This window comes from Mizuhopecten yessoensis, unplaced genomic scaffold (assembly GCF_002113885.1).
Source record: "Mizuhopecten yessoensis strain PY_sf001 unplaced genomic scaffold, ASM211388v2 scaffold2401, whole genome shotgun sequence".
In the NCBI taxonomy this organism is placed as follows: Eukaryota; Metazoa; Mollusca; class Bivalvia; order Pectinida; family Pectinidae; genus Mizuhopecten; species Mizuhopecten yessoensis.
The window spans coordinates 240658-258457 of record NW_018404528.1 but is presented as its reverse complement, the minus strand read 5'-3'; the positions used below and the strand labels follow the sequence as shown (position 1 = coordinate 258457).

Here is a 17800-nt window from a genome sequence, read left to right as displayed (position 1 = left end):
TGTATACAATTACTCCCAGATATCTGATGTCAACATGACAGCATGGCAATGTAAACTTTGTGTCTGTCCCGTTTACAATTACTCCCAGATATCTGATGTCAACATGACAGCATGGCGATGTTAACTTTGTGTCTGTCCCGTATACAATTACTCCCAGATATCTGATGTCAACATGACAGCGTGGCAATGTAAACTTTGTGTCTGTCCTGTATACAATTACTCCCAGATATCTGATGTCAACATGACAGCATAGCAATGTAAACTTTGTGTCTGTCCCGTATACAATTACTCCCAGATATCTCCCCTCAACATGACAGCATGGCAATGTAAACTTTGTGCCTGTCCCGTATACAATTACTCCCAGATATCTGATGTCAACATGACAGAATGGCAATGTAAACTTTGTGTCTGTCCCGTATACAATTTCTCCCTGATATCTGATGTCAATATGACAGCATGGCAATGTAAACTTTGTGTCTGCCCCGTATACAATTACTCCCAGATATCTGATGTCAACATGAAAGCATGGCAATGTAAACTTTGTGTCTGTCCCGTTTACAATTACTCCCAGATATCTGATGTCAACATGAAAGCATGGCAATGTAAACTTTGTGTCTGTCCCGTTTACAATTACTCCCAGATATCTGATGTCAACATGACATCATGGCAATGTAAACTTTGTGTCTGTCCCGTTTACAATTACTCCCAGATATCTGATGTCAACATGACAGAATGGCAATGTAAACTTTGTGTCTGTCCCGTATACAATTACTTCCAGATATCTGATGTCAACATGACAGCATGGCAATGTTAACTTTGTGTCTGTCCCGTTACTGGAGGTGCTGCCTGATTACTCCCTGATATCTGATGTCAACATGACAGCATGGCGATGTTAGCTTTGTGTCTGTCCCGTATACAATTACTCCCACATATCTGATGTCAACATGACAGCATAGCAATGTAAACTTTGTGTCTGTCCCGTATACAATTACTCCCACATATCTGATGTCAACATGACAGCATAGCAATGTAAACTTTGTGTCTGTCCCGTATACAATTTCTCCCTGATATCTGATGTCAATATGACAGCATGGCAATGTAAACTTTGTGTCTGTCCTGTATACAATTACTCCCTGATATCTGATGTCAATATGACAGCATGGCAATGTAAACTTTGTGTCTGTCCCATATACAATTACTCCCTGATATCTGATGTCAATATGACAGCATGGCAATGTAAACTTTGTGTCTGCCCCGTATACAATTACTCCCAGATATCTGATGCCAACATGACAGCATGGCAATGCAAACTTTGTGTCTGTCCCGTATACAATTACTTCCAGATATCTGATGTCAACATGACAGCATGGCAATCTAAACTTTGTGTCTGTCCCGTATACAATTACTCCTTGATATCTGATGTCAACATGACAGCATGACAATGTAAACTTTGTGTCTGTCCCGTATACAATTACTCCTTGATATCTGATGTCAACATGACAGCATGACAATGTAAACTTTGTGTCTGTCCCGTATACAATTACTCCCAGATATCTGATGTCAACATGACAGCATGGCAATGTTAACTTTGTGTCTGTCCCGTTACTGGAGGTGCTGCCTGATGTAATTCCAGGTATCGCCTCCAGTAACTCATTAAAGATTCCATATCACGCTTTTGTCTTTCCTTAAAGTTGTCTGAAAGAGAAAAAAGTCAGTTATTTCAAATATTTTATTTCATAATTTGGTTCATTTTACATATGGCTAAACCTCTTTGCTAACCTGTTAAAACTTGATATTGCACTAAAATTTGAATTAACTAAAATAAGCATGTGCATGTTAGAAATCTTGATTTCCCTTATCATGCATTACAAGTTTCCAATAAAAGGAAAGGTTAGTTACAGTCCAGTGAGGTCAATATAAATATTGTATACTAAGTGTGTGTTAACAGTTGTTACGATGGAGCTCGAGGGAGGAAATAAAATCACAGCGACCTTCATTTGATTACCTCCCTTTGGTTCCTGTCTACTCTACATGGACGGCCATCGCTTTAGCCATGAGACGGTCAGTCAGGGGAGCATTCTGTTTAAGTGACTTCCGCTCTGTCAACAGTGACCTGTAACAGTGCAAACCACAGAGACATATAAAGCCATTAGTATATATATACCACTAGTCAGAGACATATAAAGCCAGTAGTATATATACGTCTCTGCACTAGTCTAAAAGTAACAAGTGTCATATCAGAGATATTGTACATAATTGTATTTTTATTTTAATGATATTTCCAGATAGAAATTTAAAATCACCCCAGGTGTCACGTACAGCATGATTATTGAAATTTTGCCAACTGATGGTCAACTTCCTCAAAGTTGCAAGTGAAAGATACAGTGTACAATCAAATTATTTCTGAGAACTCTAGCTGCATATATATATATATACACACTTTTTACTAATAAGGGCTGCATTAGCTCATACCACCACTTCAAATTTCATAAAAAATTATTAGAGGATGTATACTGATGAATAATTTCATGTATATAAAAATGTATTTAATAGAAGTTGTTAAAATAAAATCAATATACATGTGTGACAGATTTTAATTGTACATAGGATTAAGGTCGCCTTCTAGCTTTGAGCTAGAGGGAATTTCCCTTTAGTTTAGTGGTAGAGCGTCCGACTAGGAACCTGGAGATCACGGCTTCGATTCCTGGTGGAAGCAAATTTTTATCTTTCCTGTTACAAATGGTATCCCTGGCCCTCCCTATGATAACAGGGAGCTAGAACCTGGGTTGTGGTGTTCGAGGGCAAACACATTTAAAAAGGGGAGAGTAGTGTGGTAGATTTTAATTGTACATAGTACTAAGGTCGCCTTCTAGCTTTGAGCTAGAGGGAATTTCCCTTTAGCTCAGTGGTAGACTGTCCAACTAGGAACTTGGAGATCACGTGTTCAATTCCTGGTGAAAGCACACTATTCTCTTTCCTGTTACACATGTGTGCTGCAAAACCATATTTGTTTTTACACCTTGAAATTTGATACAGAACAATGTTGTAATATCTATAATATACATGACATGCATATGCATAGCGTTAACGGAAGGACTAGAAAAGCTAGCTAAGAAAGACACAACTGGAATGAAAGTGTATATATTGGATATTTTTAGGTAATTTTTTTCATTATGAAAATAAAAGTTTTCAAACTGATTTTTTTACAGCAAATGAAACATAATTTTTGTAGATGTGGCAGAAAAATATGACACTATATCATTTGATATCAAAATCATGCAGTTTCAAAACAGAAAACATGTAAATTCTAAATAATAAACAACCTTATTTTGTCTCATGCTAATTAGCATCATGAAGTTTTGATTTTCATTTTTGTAAGATAACATGCAACATGTGTTTTGATACTGAAATAGTGATGCAATGATATGTTGTGTGGATGTACTGTAGAGACAAAATAAAGAAAGGCAGGAAAAACTGCATTCACTATTCATCTGATATCACTCACCATTTCAAAAGGGGAAATATATGTATCTGAAATAATTTTTAATGAGAAAAAGGAACAATAAAAAATATGTTTCACAGTATATCATATTAATGTGATATAAAAAGAAAATTTTCAAATTAATTTAAATAAAATGTCATGATATAATATGGATAGATATTTGCATCTGTACCTACATAGGAGCAACATTGTTATTTCATTTTCACTCAAAATACCGATTCTACAAAACCCTAACTAAAAATATAGGGGGGTAATTATAACATGTAACAGGGGTGAGGCCAATCATACAGTTGGGAGCTTCCCCTGGGGGTGGGGCAAAAACGATAGTAGGGAGCAAACTTAACTTGACTTAAATATTCTAGTGCACTGGCGATAGCAAAGTAGTGCACTAAGTTACACACAGTAGTGCACTAAGTTACACACAGTAATGCACTAAGTTACACACAGTATAGCACTGAAGTAAACACAGTAGTGCACTAAGTTACACACAGAAGTGCACTGGACTAAACACTGTAGTGCACTAAGTTCCTCAGAGCAGAGCACTAAGTTACACACAGTAGTGCCCTGGAGTAAACACAGTAGCACACTAAGTTACACACAGGAGAGCACTGGAGTAAACACAGAAGTGCACTGGGGTAAACACAGTAGTGCACTTAGTTACACACAGAAGTGCACTGGAGTAAACAGAGTAGTGCTCTAAGTTACACACATAAGTGCACTGGACTAAACACAGTAGTGCACTAAGTTACACACAGAAGTGCACTGGAGTAAACACAGTAGTGCACTAAGTTACACACAGGAGAGCACTAAGTTTTACACAACAGTGCACAGGAGTAAACACAGTAGTGCACTAAGTTACACACAGTAGTGCACTAAGTTACACACAGAAGTGCACTGGAGTAAACAGAGTAGTGCAATAAGTTACACTCATTAGTGCACTAAGTTACACACAGTAGTGCACTTAGTTACACACATTAGTGCTCTAAGGTACACACAGTAGTACACTAAGTTACACATATAAGCGCACTGGAGTAAACACAGTAGTACACTAAGCTACACACAGAAGTGCACTGGAGTAAACACAGTAGTGCACTAAGTTACATACAGGAGAGCACTAAGTTTTACACAACAGTGCACTGGAGTAAGCACAGTAGTGCACTAAGTTACACACAGTAGTGCACTAAGTTATACACAACAGTGCACTGGAGTACACACAGTAGTGCACTAAGTTACACATAGTAATGCACTAAGTTATATGCAGAAGTGCACTGAAGTAAACACAGTAGTGCACTAAGTTACACACAGAAGTGCACTAAGTTATACACAACAGTGCACTGGAGTAAACACAGAAGTGCACTAAGTTACACACAGTAGTGCACTAAGTTACACACAGGAGAGCACCGGAGAAAACACAGCAGTGCACTAAGTAACATACCGGAGAGCACTGGAGTAAACTCAGTAGTGCACTAAGTTACACACAGTAGTGCACTAAGTAATACACAACAGTGCACTGGAGTAAACACAGAAGTGCACTAAGTTACACACAGTAGTGCACTAAATTACACACAGGAGAGCACTGGACTAAACACAGTAGTGCACTTAGTTACAAACATTAGAGCACTGGAGTAACCACAGTAGTGCACTAAGTTACACACAGAGCACTGGAGTGAACACAGCAGTGCACTAAGTTACACACATTAGAGCACTGGACTAAACACAGTAGTGCACTAAGTTACACACAGTAGAGCACTGGAGTAAACACAGTAGTGCACTTAGCTACACACATTAGAGCACTGGACTAAACACAGTAGTGCACTAAGTTACACACAGGAGAGCACTGGAGTAAACGCAGTAGTGCACTAAGTTTCACACAGTAGAGCACTGGACTAAACACAGTAGTGCACTTAGTTACACACAGTAGAGCACTGGAGTAAACACAGTAGTGCACTAAGTTACACACATTAGAGCACTGGACTAAACACAGTAGTGCACTTAGTTACACACATTAGAGCACTGGAGTAAACACAGTAGCGCACTAAGTTACACACAGGAGAGCACTGGAGTAAACACAGTAGTGCACTAAGTTTTACACAGTAGAGCACTGGAGTAAACACAGTAGTACACTAAGTTACACACAGTAGAACACTGGAGTAAACACAGTAGTGCACTGAGTTACACATGGTAGTGGACTGGAGTGAACACAGTAGTGTACAAAGTTACACACAGAAGAGCACAGAAGTAAACACAGTTGTGAACTTAGTTACACACAGTAGTGCACTAAGTAACACACAGGAGAGCACTGGACTAAACACAGTAGTGCACTTAGTTACACACATTAGAGCACTGGAGTAAACACAGTAGTGCACTAAGTTACACACAGGAGAGCACTGGACTAAACACAGTAGTGCACTAAGTTACACACAGGAGGACACTGAAGTAAACACAGTAGTGCACTAAGTTACACACATAAGTGCACTGGAGTAAACACAGTAGTGCACTAGGTTACACACAGGAGAGCCCCGGAGTAAACACAGTAGTGGTCTAAGTTACACACATAAGTGCACTGGAGTAAACAGAGTAGTGCACTAAGTTACACAGAGCAATGGACTAAACACAGTAGTGCCCCCCGTTACACACATTAGAGCACTGGAGTAAACACAGTAGTGCACTAAGTTCCACACAGAGCACTGAAGTGAACACAGTAGTGCACTAAGTAACACACAGGAGAGCACTGGACCAAATACAGTAGTGCACTAAGTTACCCACAGAGCACTGAAGTGAACACAGTAGTGCACTGGAGTAAACACAGTTGTGCACTAAGTTACACACAGAAGTGCACTGGAGTAAACAGAGTAGTGCACTAAGTTACACACACTAGAGCACTGGAGTAAACACAGTTGTGCACTAAGTTACACACACTAGAGCACTGGAGTAAACACAGTAGTACACTAAGTTACACACAGTAGTGCACTAAGTTACACACATAAGTGCACTGGAGTAAACACAGTAGTGCACTAAGTTACACAGAGCAATGGAGTAAACACAGTAGTGCACTAGGTTACACACAGGAGAGCACCGGAGTAAACACAGTAGTGGACTAAGTTACACACATAAGTGCACTGGAGTAAACACAGTAGTGCACTAAGTTACACACAGAGCACTGAAGTGAACACAGTAGTGCACTAAGTTACACACAGTAGTACACTGGAGTGAACACAGTAGTGCACTGGAGTGAACACAGCAGTGCACTAAGTTACACACAGTAGTGCACTGGAGTAAACACAGTAGTGCACTAAGTTACACACAGAGCACTGGACTAAACACAGCAGTGCACTAAGTTACACACAGAGCACTGGACTGAACACAGCAGTGCACTAAGTTACACACAGAGCACTGGAGTGAACACAGAAGTGTACAAAGTTACACACAGTAGTGCACTGGAGTAAACACAGTAGTGCTTTAAGTTACACACAGAGCACTGGACTAAACACAGCAGTGCACTAAGTTACACACAGAGCACTGGACTGAACACAGCAGTGCACTAAGTTACACACAGAGCACTGGAGTAAACACAGCAGTGCACTAAGTTACACACAGAGCACTGGAGTGAACACAGAAGTGTACAAAGTTACACACAGTAGTGCACTGGAGTAAACACAGTAGTGCTTTAAGTTACACACAGAGCACTGGACTAAACACAGCAGTGCACTAAGTTACACACAGAGCACTGGAGTGAACACAGCAGTGCACTAAGTTACACACAGAGCACTGGAGTAAACACAGCAGTGCACTGGAGTGAACACAGCAGTGCACTAAGTTACACACAGTAGTGCACTGGAGTAAACACAGTAATGCACTAAGTTACACACAGTTGTGCACTGGAGTGAACACAGTAGTGCACTGGAGTAAACACAGTAGTGCACTAAGTTACACATAGTAGTGCACTGGAACTAACAATGCAGTGAATTATGGTCAACATGTACTTAAGTGCAGTACAATGCTTTGTCTAGTGCACTATCGTGTTCAGTAGTTAGTGTGTACGACATTAGAAAGCAGTAGATACTGTACCAAGGTTAGTTTGCTCCCAAATGTAAGTTACAGGACAGTTTTTTTATATCCATTAATGGAATATATGCACACTACATGGATTTACCATCATTAAAATTTAATTACCTTGCAAAATTGTGGAAGATGCCTGTTAAATTGACCCCATCCACCCAAAATAAAGCAATATCAGCAATTTAAATATTAACGAGTTGTGGTTGAACGCTGACCAAGCATTATGTGACACTCTGGGTGTTGAATTGTCACCCTGGTAAAATACTAGCTGTTTCCTACCGACTCAGCTAGGGAGAATTTCTCTTTAGCTCATTCGGTAGAGCCTAAGACTAGTAAGCCAGAGGTCCTGGGTTCGACTCCTAGCAGAGGTATTGAAAAAATTATGACCTCTGTTTCAGAAGGATACCAGAACGTCGCTATATAAAAGTGATCATGTCTTACCTCGCCAGTTTACAGTGGTCCTTCCTGGTAGACTTGATCGCTGCCTGGATGAGTAACTGATTGAAGACATCCCGCTACAGGTAAAGGTAAACATGAGTCATAAACATCAGATTTAACCCTTTCACTCCTAGGTAACTTGAGTAGACTTTACCTACCATACATTCATCCAGATGAGTCCATGATGGTCTACAGTGATGAAAGGGATAATTATGGGGTGTTACATAATCAAAAAATTGTTTTGGTACAAATTTCTCTGATGGTCAATTAGCATATACCAGTAATAATAGGAAATACATTTTCCAGCTGAAAAGGAGAGTTTTAAAAGTTTGAGAAATTTACCAATAAAATGGTAAAGAATTCGACCTAGATGATGGTCTATGGTTATACTTAAGTTTAACAGTCAACAGTAAAATATACTGTGGGCCGTCCGTTGTTTGTACGGCCAATGTGACCAGAAGTATCGTGAGGGACAGAGATAGCGAACTGATTTTATTTGAAAAATTGTCTGATAATGATGTCCTTTTCTCCTTAACAGGAAAATTCAACAGACAAACAAAATAAAAATGACAACACTAGCAAGATGTCTACCTGTGCGTGACTGCCTCCTATAGTAATGATCCTGTACCTTATAGGGTACATCAGATCTACTGCCCGCGCATATTCTCCGTTCTCATACGCCAGTATTCCTTCACACAACGGCACGCCTACTTCCTCCGATATACGCCGGTTATCTCCCTTCCCATTCCTACAACAATCAAAAGGTCATCCTAAGTGCCACTTATAACATTGAAGAGCAAATAATTAATCTGGTCAGGTATGCTTTATTTTACCTCACATGAAAAATAAGTTTCTGTTCTCTTTTCTTTTTCCCTGGATTAGTGTGCTGGACATAGCTAGTGATCACTGAATAAGGCGAAATCAGATTCCACATAAGGAAAGAGATGGTGCTAGGGACGAATATGTGATTCTACGTTAAGCTATTAAACTTCGTAGTATACTTGATACCATTGGTGGATAACACCCTGGCCCCAGTGGTAAACAGGTTTGGTTACCCATTGGTGAGTAACACCCTGGCCCCAGTTGTAAACAGGTCTGGTTACCCATTGGTGAGTAACACTCTGGCCCCAGTTGTAAACAGGTTTGGTAACCCATTGGTGGGTAACACCCTGTCCCCATTTGTAAACAGGATCGTTAACCCATTGGTGGGGAACAGCCTGGCCCCAGCTGTAAACAGGTTTGGCTGCCCATTGGTGGGTAAGACCCTGGCCCCAGTTGTGCACTGGAGTACACACAGTAGTGCACTTAGTTACACACATTAGTGCTCTAAGGTACACACAGTAGTACACTAAGTTACACATATAAGTGCACTGGAGTAAACACAGTAGCGCACTAAGTTACACACATTAGAGCACTGGAGTAAACACAGTAGTGCACTAAGTTATACACAACAGTGCACTGGAGTACACACAGTAGTGCACTAAGTTATACACAACAGTGCACTGGAGTACACACAGTAGTGCACTAAGTTATACACAACAGTGCACTGGAGTACACACAGTAGTGCACTTAGTTACACACATTAGTGCTCTAAGGTACACACAGTAGTACACTAAGTTACACATATAAGTGCACTGGAGTAAACACAGTAGTGCTCTGTGTGTAACTTAGTGCGCTACTGTGTTTACTCCAGGGCACTACTGTGTGTCCAGGGTGTTACTCACCAGTGGGTAACCAAACCTATTTACCACTGGGGCCAGGGGGTTACCCACCAATGGTTACCAAACCTGTTTACAGCTGGGGCCAGGGTGTTCCCCACCAATGGGTTAACGATCCTGTTTACAAATGGGGACAGGGTGTTACTCACCAGTGGGTAACCAAACCTTTTTACAACACGGGCCAGGGTATTACCCCCCAATGGGTTACCAAAACTGTTTACCACTGGGGCCAGGGGGTTACTGACCAATGGGTAACCAAACCTGTTAACAACTGGGGCCAGGGTATAACCCACCAATGGGTAGCCAGACCTGTTTCCAACTGGGGCCAGGGGGTTACTGACCAATGGGTAACCAGATCTGTTTACAACTGGGTCCAGGGTGTTACCCACCAATTGTTAGCCAGACCTGTTTCCAACTGGGGCCAGAGTGTTACTCACCAACGGGTAACCAGACCTGTTTAAAACTGGGGCCAGGGTATAACCCACCAATGGGTAGCCAGACCTGTTTACAACTGAGGCCAGGGTGTTACCGGGCAATGGGTAACCAAACATGTTTACCAACTGGTGCCAGGGTGTTACCCACCAGTGGGTTACCAAACCTGTTTACCACTGGGGACAGGGTATTCCCTACCAATGGGTAACCAACCCTGTTTACAACTGGAGCCAGAGTGTTACTCACCAACGGGTAACCAGACCTGTTTTCAACTGGGGACAGGGTGTTACCCACCAGTGGGTAACCAAACATGTTTACCAACTGGGGCAAGGGTATTACCCACCAATGGTTAACAAAACCTTTTTACAACTGGGGCCAGGGTGTTACCCATTGGTGGGTAACACCCTGGCCCCAGTTGTAAACAGGTTTGGTTATTCATTGGTGGGTAACACCCTGGCCCCATTTGTTCAATGCATGGTTTATGTTAACCAGTGGTTGGTGAAAAATTCAAATTGTTACCACTGAAAAAAGGGCTTTCAAAGCAGAATAAACCCTCCAAACACATTGATCTGATCAGTCACAACAAATCTATAGCTGTGACATCAGATTTTTGTTGTATTCATATTGCAATTTTCCCTAATCAACCTTAAAGGAACCAGGGCCAAGACTTGATTTCATTAGTCAATCCTTTAATTATGACATCACATAACAATGCTTTTTGACATCATCTTTTAATGTGATTTAATAGTCCATGGCAACTGTTTCCCCGTTGGAAAAAGACAAAATGTATTTTCCAAGTGGTTATCCAGATAAAATATTAACACTATGGGAGAAAAAGGTCCCGGAACTCATGAGGGTTGTTATCATGTTTATCCCTCAATAGTTAGTTAGAAAAAACATAAAATGTTCAGTTCCTTCAAAAATATAATTTTGACACAATAACCATTCCTATTACCAACCTAACGAAATCTTTCAGTGTGTCAATCAATCTCTTTGACTCCTCCACTTTTTCTGACCCAAGGCACGCAAATAGGATGTGGGCGTCGTTGAAGGTGATGATGTGATCCTCGATATGTGACTGACAGCTCTCAAACACATCCTGCCAGCGGTCCTTCACATTGACCCCTGTGGCAGACATTTAACACCAAAGGTTGTACATTGATTGCGGGGATAAAAAATAATTAACTTCATAATTTAAATTTAAAAATAAAATTCAAAAAGGTTCAGTAAATTAAAAAGTTGAGCTTAAAGTCCAACAAGAGGCCCATGGGCCTTAACGGTCACCTGAGTCCTACAGTATTTACTTTTGTTGTTGAAATATGAACCAATTTGAGTAAAAAATAGTTAAGTATAACGTTAACTTAAGTTTGTCAGGAATATGAGTCCATCATTCCTAGACCGAGTTTCATTTAAATCGGCATATTAGAACTTGTTTTTAAGTTTGAAATAGTTGTTTCAAAATACTGGCCGTGGCAGCCATATTTGATTTCTGATTGACACTTTGTCAGGACCGTAAGTGATCATTCCTACCAAGTTTCAGTTCAATCGGCTCAGCAGATCTTGACTTTAAGGTGGCTCCACACTTTCGCAATTAACCAGCAAAATTCGTTGAAACTTTCATATAATGGTTATGCAACTATGTAGAGTTAATTTTATGAAAATCTAAACATTCCGATAGTTTGGGGAATTTTTTGGAAAAAATACCAAAAAATTGAATTTTCGCCACTTTTAATATTTTCCGTTTTTTTTTGTGTGTGGCATTGTTCGGAACAATAAAAACAATAAAAAAATGAAAAGAAGCATTTATAATTAATCCTACAAATATTTTATTTATCGCAAAATATGTAACACATGTTACACAAAGTGTTTTTTATTGAATTTGAACGGATAAAAGTGATTATCTACAAGCTAAAAGCAAACAGGACACACAGATCTATACATATAGAGTGGGAAATTGAACAAAATATACACAATGGCTTTATAATTAATTTATTTTACATTTTACAATCACTTTGATCCGGGTGAGAGTTATCTTCCTTGAAAAAAATCGGAACTTTTTGCAGAGGGATGACATTTACACAATGACAGTTGTCTCTGTTTACATATAACAAATGATGGAAATAAATCAAAAATATGATATCAAAATTATCAATTTATTGTTCTTTAATGGAACCAAATTACCCTCAGTCATGTACACTTTGGACATCATTCCACAGTCCGCTAACTCACGGTATATTTATAATTACATGTCAGGTACATATGTGACCAGAGGCTATCGCATGGTATGCCGTTCTCACGTGCCCTCACACATGCATTTCATAGGTATCTTGATATTTTACAAAACATTATTTTCACAGAGTAAGTAGACTACATTTGTAAACACGATTTAATCGACAGAGCGAAACTCCCTCAGCTTATGAACTCGTGTAAGCACGTGATATGCACATATGAGGTTGGTACGTCCGCATTCCATGTGTTTCCTATATGACCTTCTTGAGGTCGTCTGGTCTCATGTCACTGTCTTCCCGTGAGTCTGTTTATGTCAATGAATTGGAAAGCTTTATTCCTGAAGTACGTGTGATTATACATTTCCCGGTAAAATCTCGATATCGGGTGTTGACATATCATCGGCACGCACGTGTACTATTGTTTACCAGGGGCCTGTTCGTTTATGCGGAACAACCGGTTTGACCGTTTATAAATGTAACAATTCCGGGTATAAATCCTGGCGGACCTACAAATGTGTATGCAAGACTTGCAAGGCTTTCTCAAGGCTCGCCTGAAAGCAGCATCAGATAACTAGGTCCTACCTTATTTAATAAACGAACAACAGTGGTCCGATCGGTTTGACCGTTTAAACGCAAACGGCCCAGGTGTTACTATAATTTGCACTACAATATTGAATACCCGATACGCAAAACGGAAATGACGACACGGTGTACATGCACATTTCGATCAAGATAATTGAGTCCGAGCTGTACTTTTTCCGGAAGTACGTCACGAAAATGGACACTGATGACGATGTGTCGAGCCACCTTAAGTTTGAAATAGTTTTTGAAAATGGCGTCTGTGTCGGCCATATTGGATTTCTGATCGACCCGAAAAATAACAACACTTTGTCAGGACCATGAGTCGATCATTCCTACCAAGTTTCAGTTCAATCGGTCCAGAATTTGACTTTAAGTTTGAAATAGGTTTTCAAAATGGCGGCCGTGGCGGCCATATTGGATTTCTGATCGAACCGAAAAATTACAACACTTGGTCAGGGAGATGAAATATTAATGAAATCCCCTTGCCAGTATTTCAGCCTAAGTTGAAAATGTAAAAGCTCAGGTGACCTAAAAATCTCTATATATTTTCACACAGGTTACAGTATAACATATGACCTCAATAAACTGCAACCTGCTGCCCTGTTTTGAGATGATACCTTTCTCTTATCTGGACAGGTGTATCCACACTTTTACCGGTGGGAGATTTCCTTATCTCACCCTAGGGTTGAGACAAGGGGAATTCCCCTATTTATAACAGTGGTATGACGTCACTTCATCAATACAATGACGTCACATCAACAAGCCATCAACATCACGTCAACCCTGAATTTAGCATGTAATGTTATCATTACATTGTGTATCATATACATAATGTAATGATAACTTTTCATGGGAGAACAGGGTAAGAGAAAAAGAATCGTTCACCCCCTTGTGGGTGTGATTTGGGAATCTCAACCCTCGGGTAGAGATTCCCTATCTCACCCCCAAGAGGGTGAGAGATTCTATTAATCTATACCTGTGTGTACCTTTTACTTTCCCCAGTTGACATACCTTCCATCTGAAGCCTGAACAAAAGGGACGCAGCATCGACCACGTCTAATAACGCTCCCGAGGTCTTGGCTCTCTTCATAATCTCACTGTCAAATATTCCTAAAGCATCGTCATAGGTACCCTGTTAATAAACGTTTAATGGTGAAGTAAATGAATTGTTTTTACAGAAACATCCAATATATACAAGATCAGAGCTATCTAAGCCAGGTGACACAAATAAACGTCTTGGCATGGACTGGTTTTATGGTAAAATAATTATGGTAAAATAATTATTTATACAGCATACAGGTTCGCCGCGGTTTAACTTTCACCTCCATTCATCTTCTAAGTTTCAGGGGTTACACTCAACTATGGATTTGCAACCCTGGAACATGTCATGACAAAAGTGAACTATTGGTTTAAAAAAAGAGATAACCAATGGCTGAGGCTGATACCTGCCCTTTAAAATTACAGATGAATAACATATATAAAGCCGGTCAATTTTACCGTTACACCATTCATGCGAATCTTTTGATGTACATTAACTCATTCACCCCTGAAATTTCATAATGAACTATTCCACCCTTTGAATTGGAAGAGTATAAATTTGTCTTCATCCATAACGTCTGGACTTCCGAGGATACCATCCATAACGTCTGGACTTCCGAGGATACCATCCATAACGTCTGGACTTCCGAGGATACCATCCATAACGTCTGGACTTCCGTGGAAACCATCCATAACGTCTGGACTTCCGTGGAAACCATCCTTAACGTCTGGACTTCCGTGGACACCATCCTTAACGTCTAGACTCCCGAGGACACCATCCATAACGTCTGGACTTCCGAGGACACCATCCTTAACGTCTAGTCTCCCGAGGACACCATCCATTACGTCTAGATTTCCGAGGATCCCATCCATAACGTCTAGACTCCCGAGGATACCATCCATAACGTCTGGACTTCCGAGGACACCATCCTTAACATCTGGACTTCCGTGGAAACCATCCTTAACGTCTAGACTCCCGAGGACACCATCCTTTACGTCTAGATTTCCGAGGATACCATCCATAACATCTAGACTTCCGCGGACACCATCCATAACGTCTAGACTCCCGAGAATCCCATCCATAACTTCTAGTCTTCCGAGGATACCATCCATAACGTTTAGTCTTCCGAGGATACCATCCATAACGTTTAGTCTTCCGAGGATACCATCCATAACGTCTAGTCTTCCAGGGATACCATCCATAACATCCAGTCTTCCGAGGATCCCATCCATAACGTCTAGTCTTCCGAGGATACCATCCATAACGTCAAGACTTCCGAGGATACCATCCTTACGTCTGGACTTCTGAGGATACCATCCATAACGTCTGGACTTCCTAGGAAACCATCCTTAATGTCTAGACTCCCGAGGATACCATCCATAACGTCTGTACTTCCAAGGATACCATCCATAACGTCCAGTCTTCCGGGGATACCATCCATAACATCAAGTCTTCCGAGGATACCATCCATAACGTCGGGACTTCCAAGGATACCATCCATCACGTCTGGACTTTCGTGGATACCATCCATAAAGTCTGGACTTTCGTGGATACCATCCATAACGTCTGTACTTCCAAGGATACCATCCATAATGTCCAGTCTTCCGAGGATACCATCCAGAACGTCTGGACTTCCAAGGATACCATCCATAATGTCCAGTCTTCCGAGGATACCATCCAGAACGTCTGGACTTCCAAGGATCCCATCCATAATGTCCAGTCTTCCGAGGATACCATCCATAGCGTCTAGTCTTCCAGGGATACCATCCATAACGTCCAGTCTTCCGGGGATACCATCCATAACATCAAGTCTTCCGAGGATACCATCCAGAACGTCTGGACTTCCAAGGATACCATCCATAATGTCTGGACTTCCGAGGACACCATCCATAACGTCTAGACTCCCGAGGATACCATCCATAACATCAAGTCTTCCGAGGATACCATCCATAACGTCTAGTCTTCCAAGGATACCATCCATAACGTCCAGTCTTCCGAGGATACCATCCATAACATCTAGTCTTCCGAGGATACCATCCATAACGTCTGGACTTCCAAGGATACCATCCATAACGTCTGGACTTTCGTGGATACCATCCATAATGTCTAGACTTCCGTGGATACCATCCATAACGTCTGGACTTTCGTGGATACCATCCATAACATCTGGACTCCCGAGGATACCATCCATAATGTCTGGACTTTCGTGGATCCCAACCATAACGTCTAGACTTCCAGGGATACCATCCATAATGTCTGGACTTTCGTGCATCCCATCCATAACGTCTAGACTTCCGAGGATACCATCCATAACGTCTGGACTTTCGTGGATACCATCCATAACATCTGGACTCCCAAGGATACCATCCATAATGTCTGGACTTTCGTGGATCCCATCCATAACGTCTAGACTTCCGAGGATACCATCCATAACGTCTAGTCTTCCAAGGATACCATCCATAATGTCTAGTCTTACGAGGATACCATCCATAACGTCTAGACTTCCGAGGATACCATTCATAATGAGGGCAAATTCAAAAAGGTCATTGACTTCATTAAGTTGATTTTACCACTGAAGGGAGAAAGTTTAACCCTTTCACCACGATAGACTATAATGGACTATAATCCAGATCAATGCATGGTCAAGTTTAATAAAGTTGTATAGGGGTGAAAGGGTTAATGGGTGAAATTTCCCTGTATACAGTGTGTCCTAAGGTAATAATATAAGGTTCAGTGTGACAGTGGGTGATAAAACTTTTTAATGCGTAAGATTTATGGCTCATATGGCATTAGAAATAGAAATACCTGACCCTTGATTTAAAGTTTAACCTCAACTTAAGAGTTCTAAATGTGATAAATTACAAAATAATATCCTTGCGCATTAATGAGACCGGTAAGATGAATAAAGTTATCTACCTTTTCTATGTTGTAAACGCCATAGTGCCAGTAGTTATGACAAGCAATCATCCCACAGGTCTGAAACACAGAGGTCAAAATTATTACAAGGTCAGTCATCCCACAGGTCTGAAACACAGAGGTCAAAATTATTACAAGGTCAATCATCCCACAGGTCTGAAACACAGAGGTCAAAATTATTACAAGGTCAATCATCCCACAGGTCTGAAACACAGAGGTCAAAATTATTACAAGGTCAATCATCCCACAGGTCTGAAACACAGAGGTCAAAATTATTACAAGGTCAATCATCCCACAGGTCTGAAACACAGAGGTCAAAATTATTACAAGGTCAATCATCCCACAGGTCTGAAACATAGAGGTCAGAAATATTACAAGGTCAGTCATCCCACAGGTCTGAAACATAGAGGTCAAAATTATTACAAGGTCAATCATCCCACAGGTCTGAAACACAGAGGTCAAAAATATTACAAGGTCAATCATCCCACAGGTGCAAAACACAGAGGTCAAAAATATTACAACGTCAATCATCCCACAGGTCTGAAACATAGAGGTCAACAAGAGGCCCATGGGCCTTAACGGTCACCTGATATATTTATACAGAGAGTTGATTTCGTTTTTAACATGAACAGAAATATTATTCAAAGTGACAAAAAACAATAAAACCACCTTATTCAATATCAAGCATACAGATTTCAGACTAAAAAGGATTTGAAACTAGCACCTCTGATTCTAAACAAGGAAAATGAAGAAATTTTAGCACACTGACTCCCTTGAGCCCCACCCTACAGCCCTTGGGGGTAGGGCTGGCTCAAAATTTTCAAAGTATCAAACTGTCAACTCAAGGTTATAATTCCAATCAAGTTATTAACATGTAATATTCAAA

At 40.6% G+C, this 17800-nt stretch overlaps 1 protein-coding gene across 1 annotated transcript in view; it reads right to left on the bottom strand.

The window, feature by feature from the left end:
- Positions 1 to 961: 961 nt before the first annotated feature.
- LOC110445876 (tetratricopeptide repeat protein 38-like) overlaps positions 962 to 17800 on the bottom strand; it is a 34019-nt gene continuing 17180 nt past the window's right edge. The window contains exons 7-13 of the mRNA XM_021490705.1: positions 16915 to 16974; positions 13971 to 14091; positions 11109 to 11274; positions 8591 to 8747; positions 8003 to 8076; positions 1996 to 2113; positions 962 to 1695 (exon numbers count right to left, since the gene is read on the bottom strand). Coding sequence (XP_021346380.1) covers positions 2023 to 2113; positions 8003 to 8076; positions 8591 to 8747; positions 11109 to 11274; positions 13971 to 14091; positions 16915 to 16974 — 669 coding nt within the window. The 3' untranslated portion in view covers positions 962 to 1695; positions 1996 to 2022. The remainder of the gene's footprint in view (positions 1696 to 1995; positions 2114 to 8002; positions 8077 to 8590; positions 8748 to 11108; positions 11275 to 13970; positions 14092 to 16914; positions 16975 to 17800) is intronic.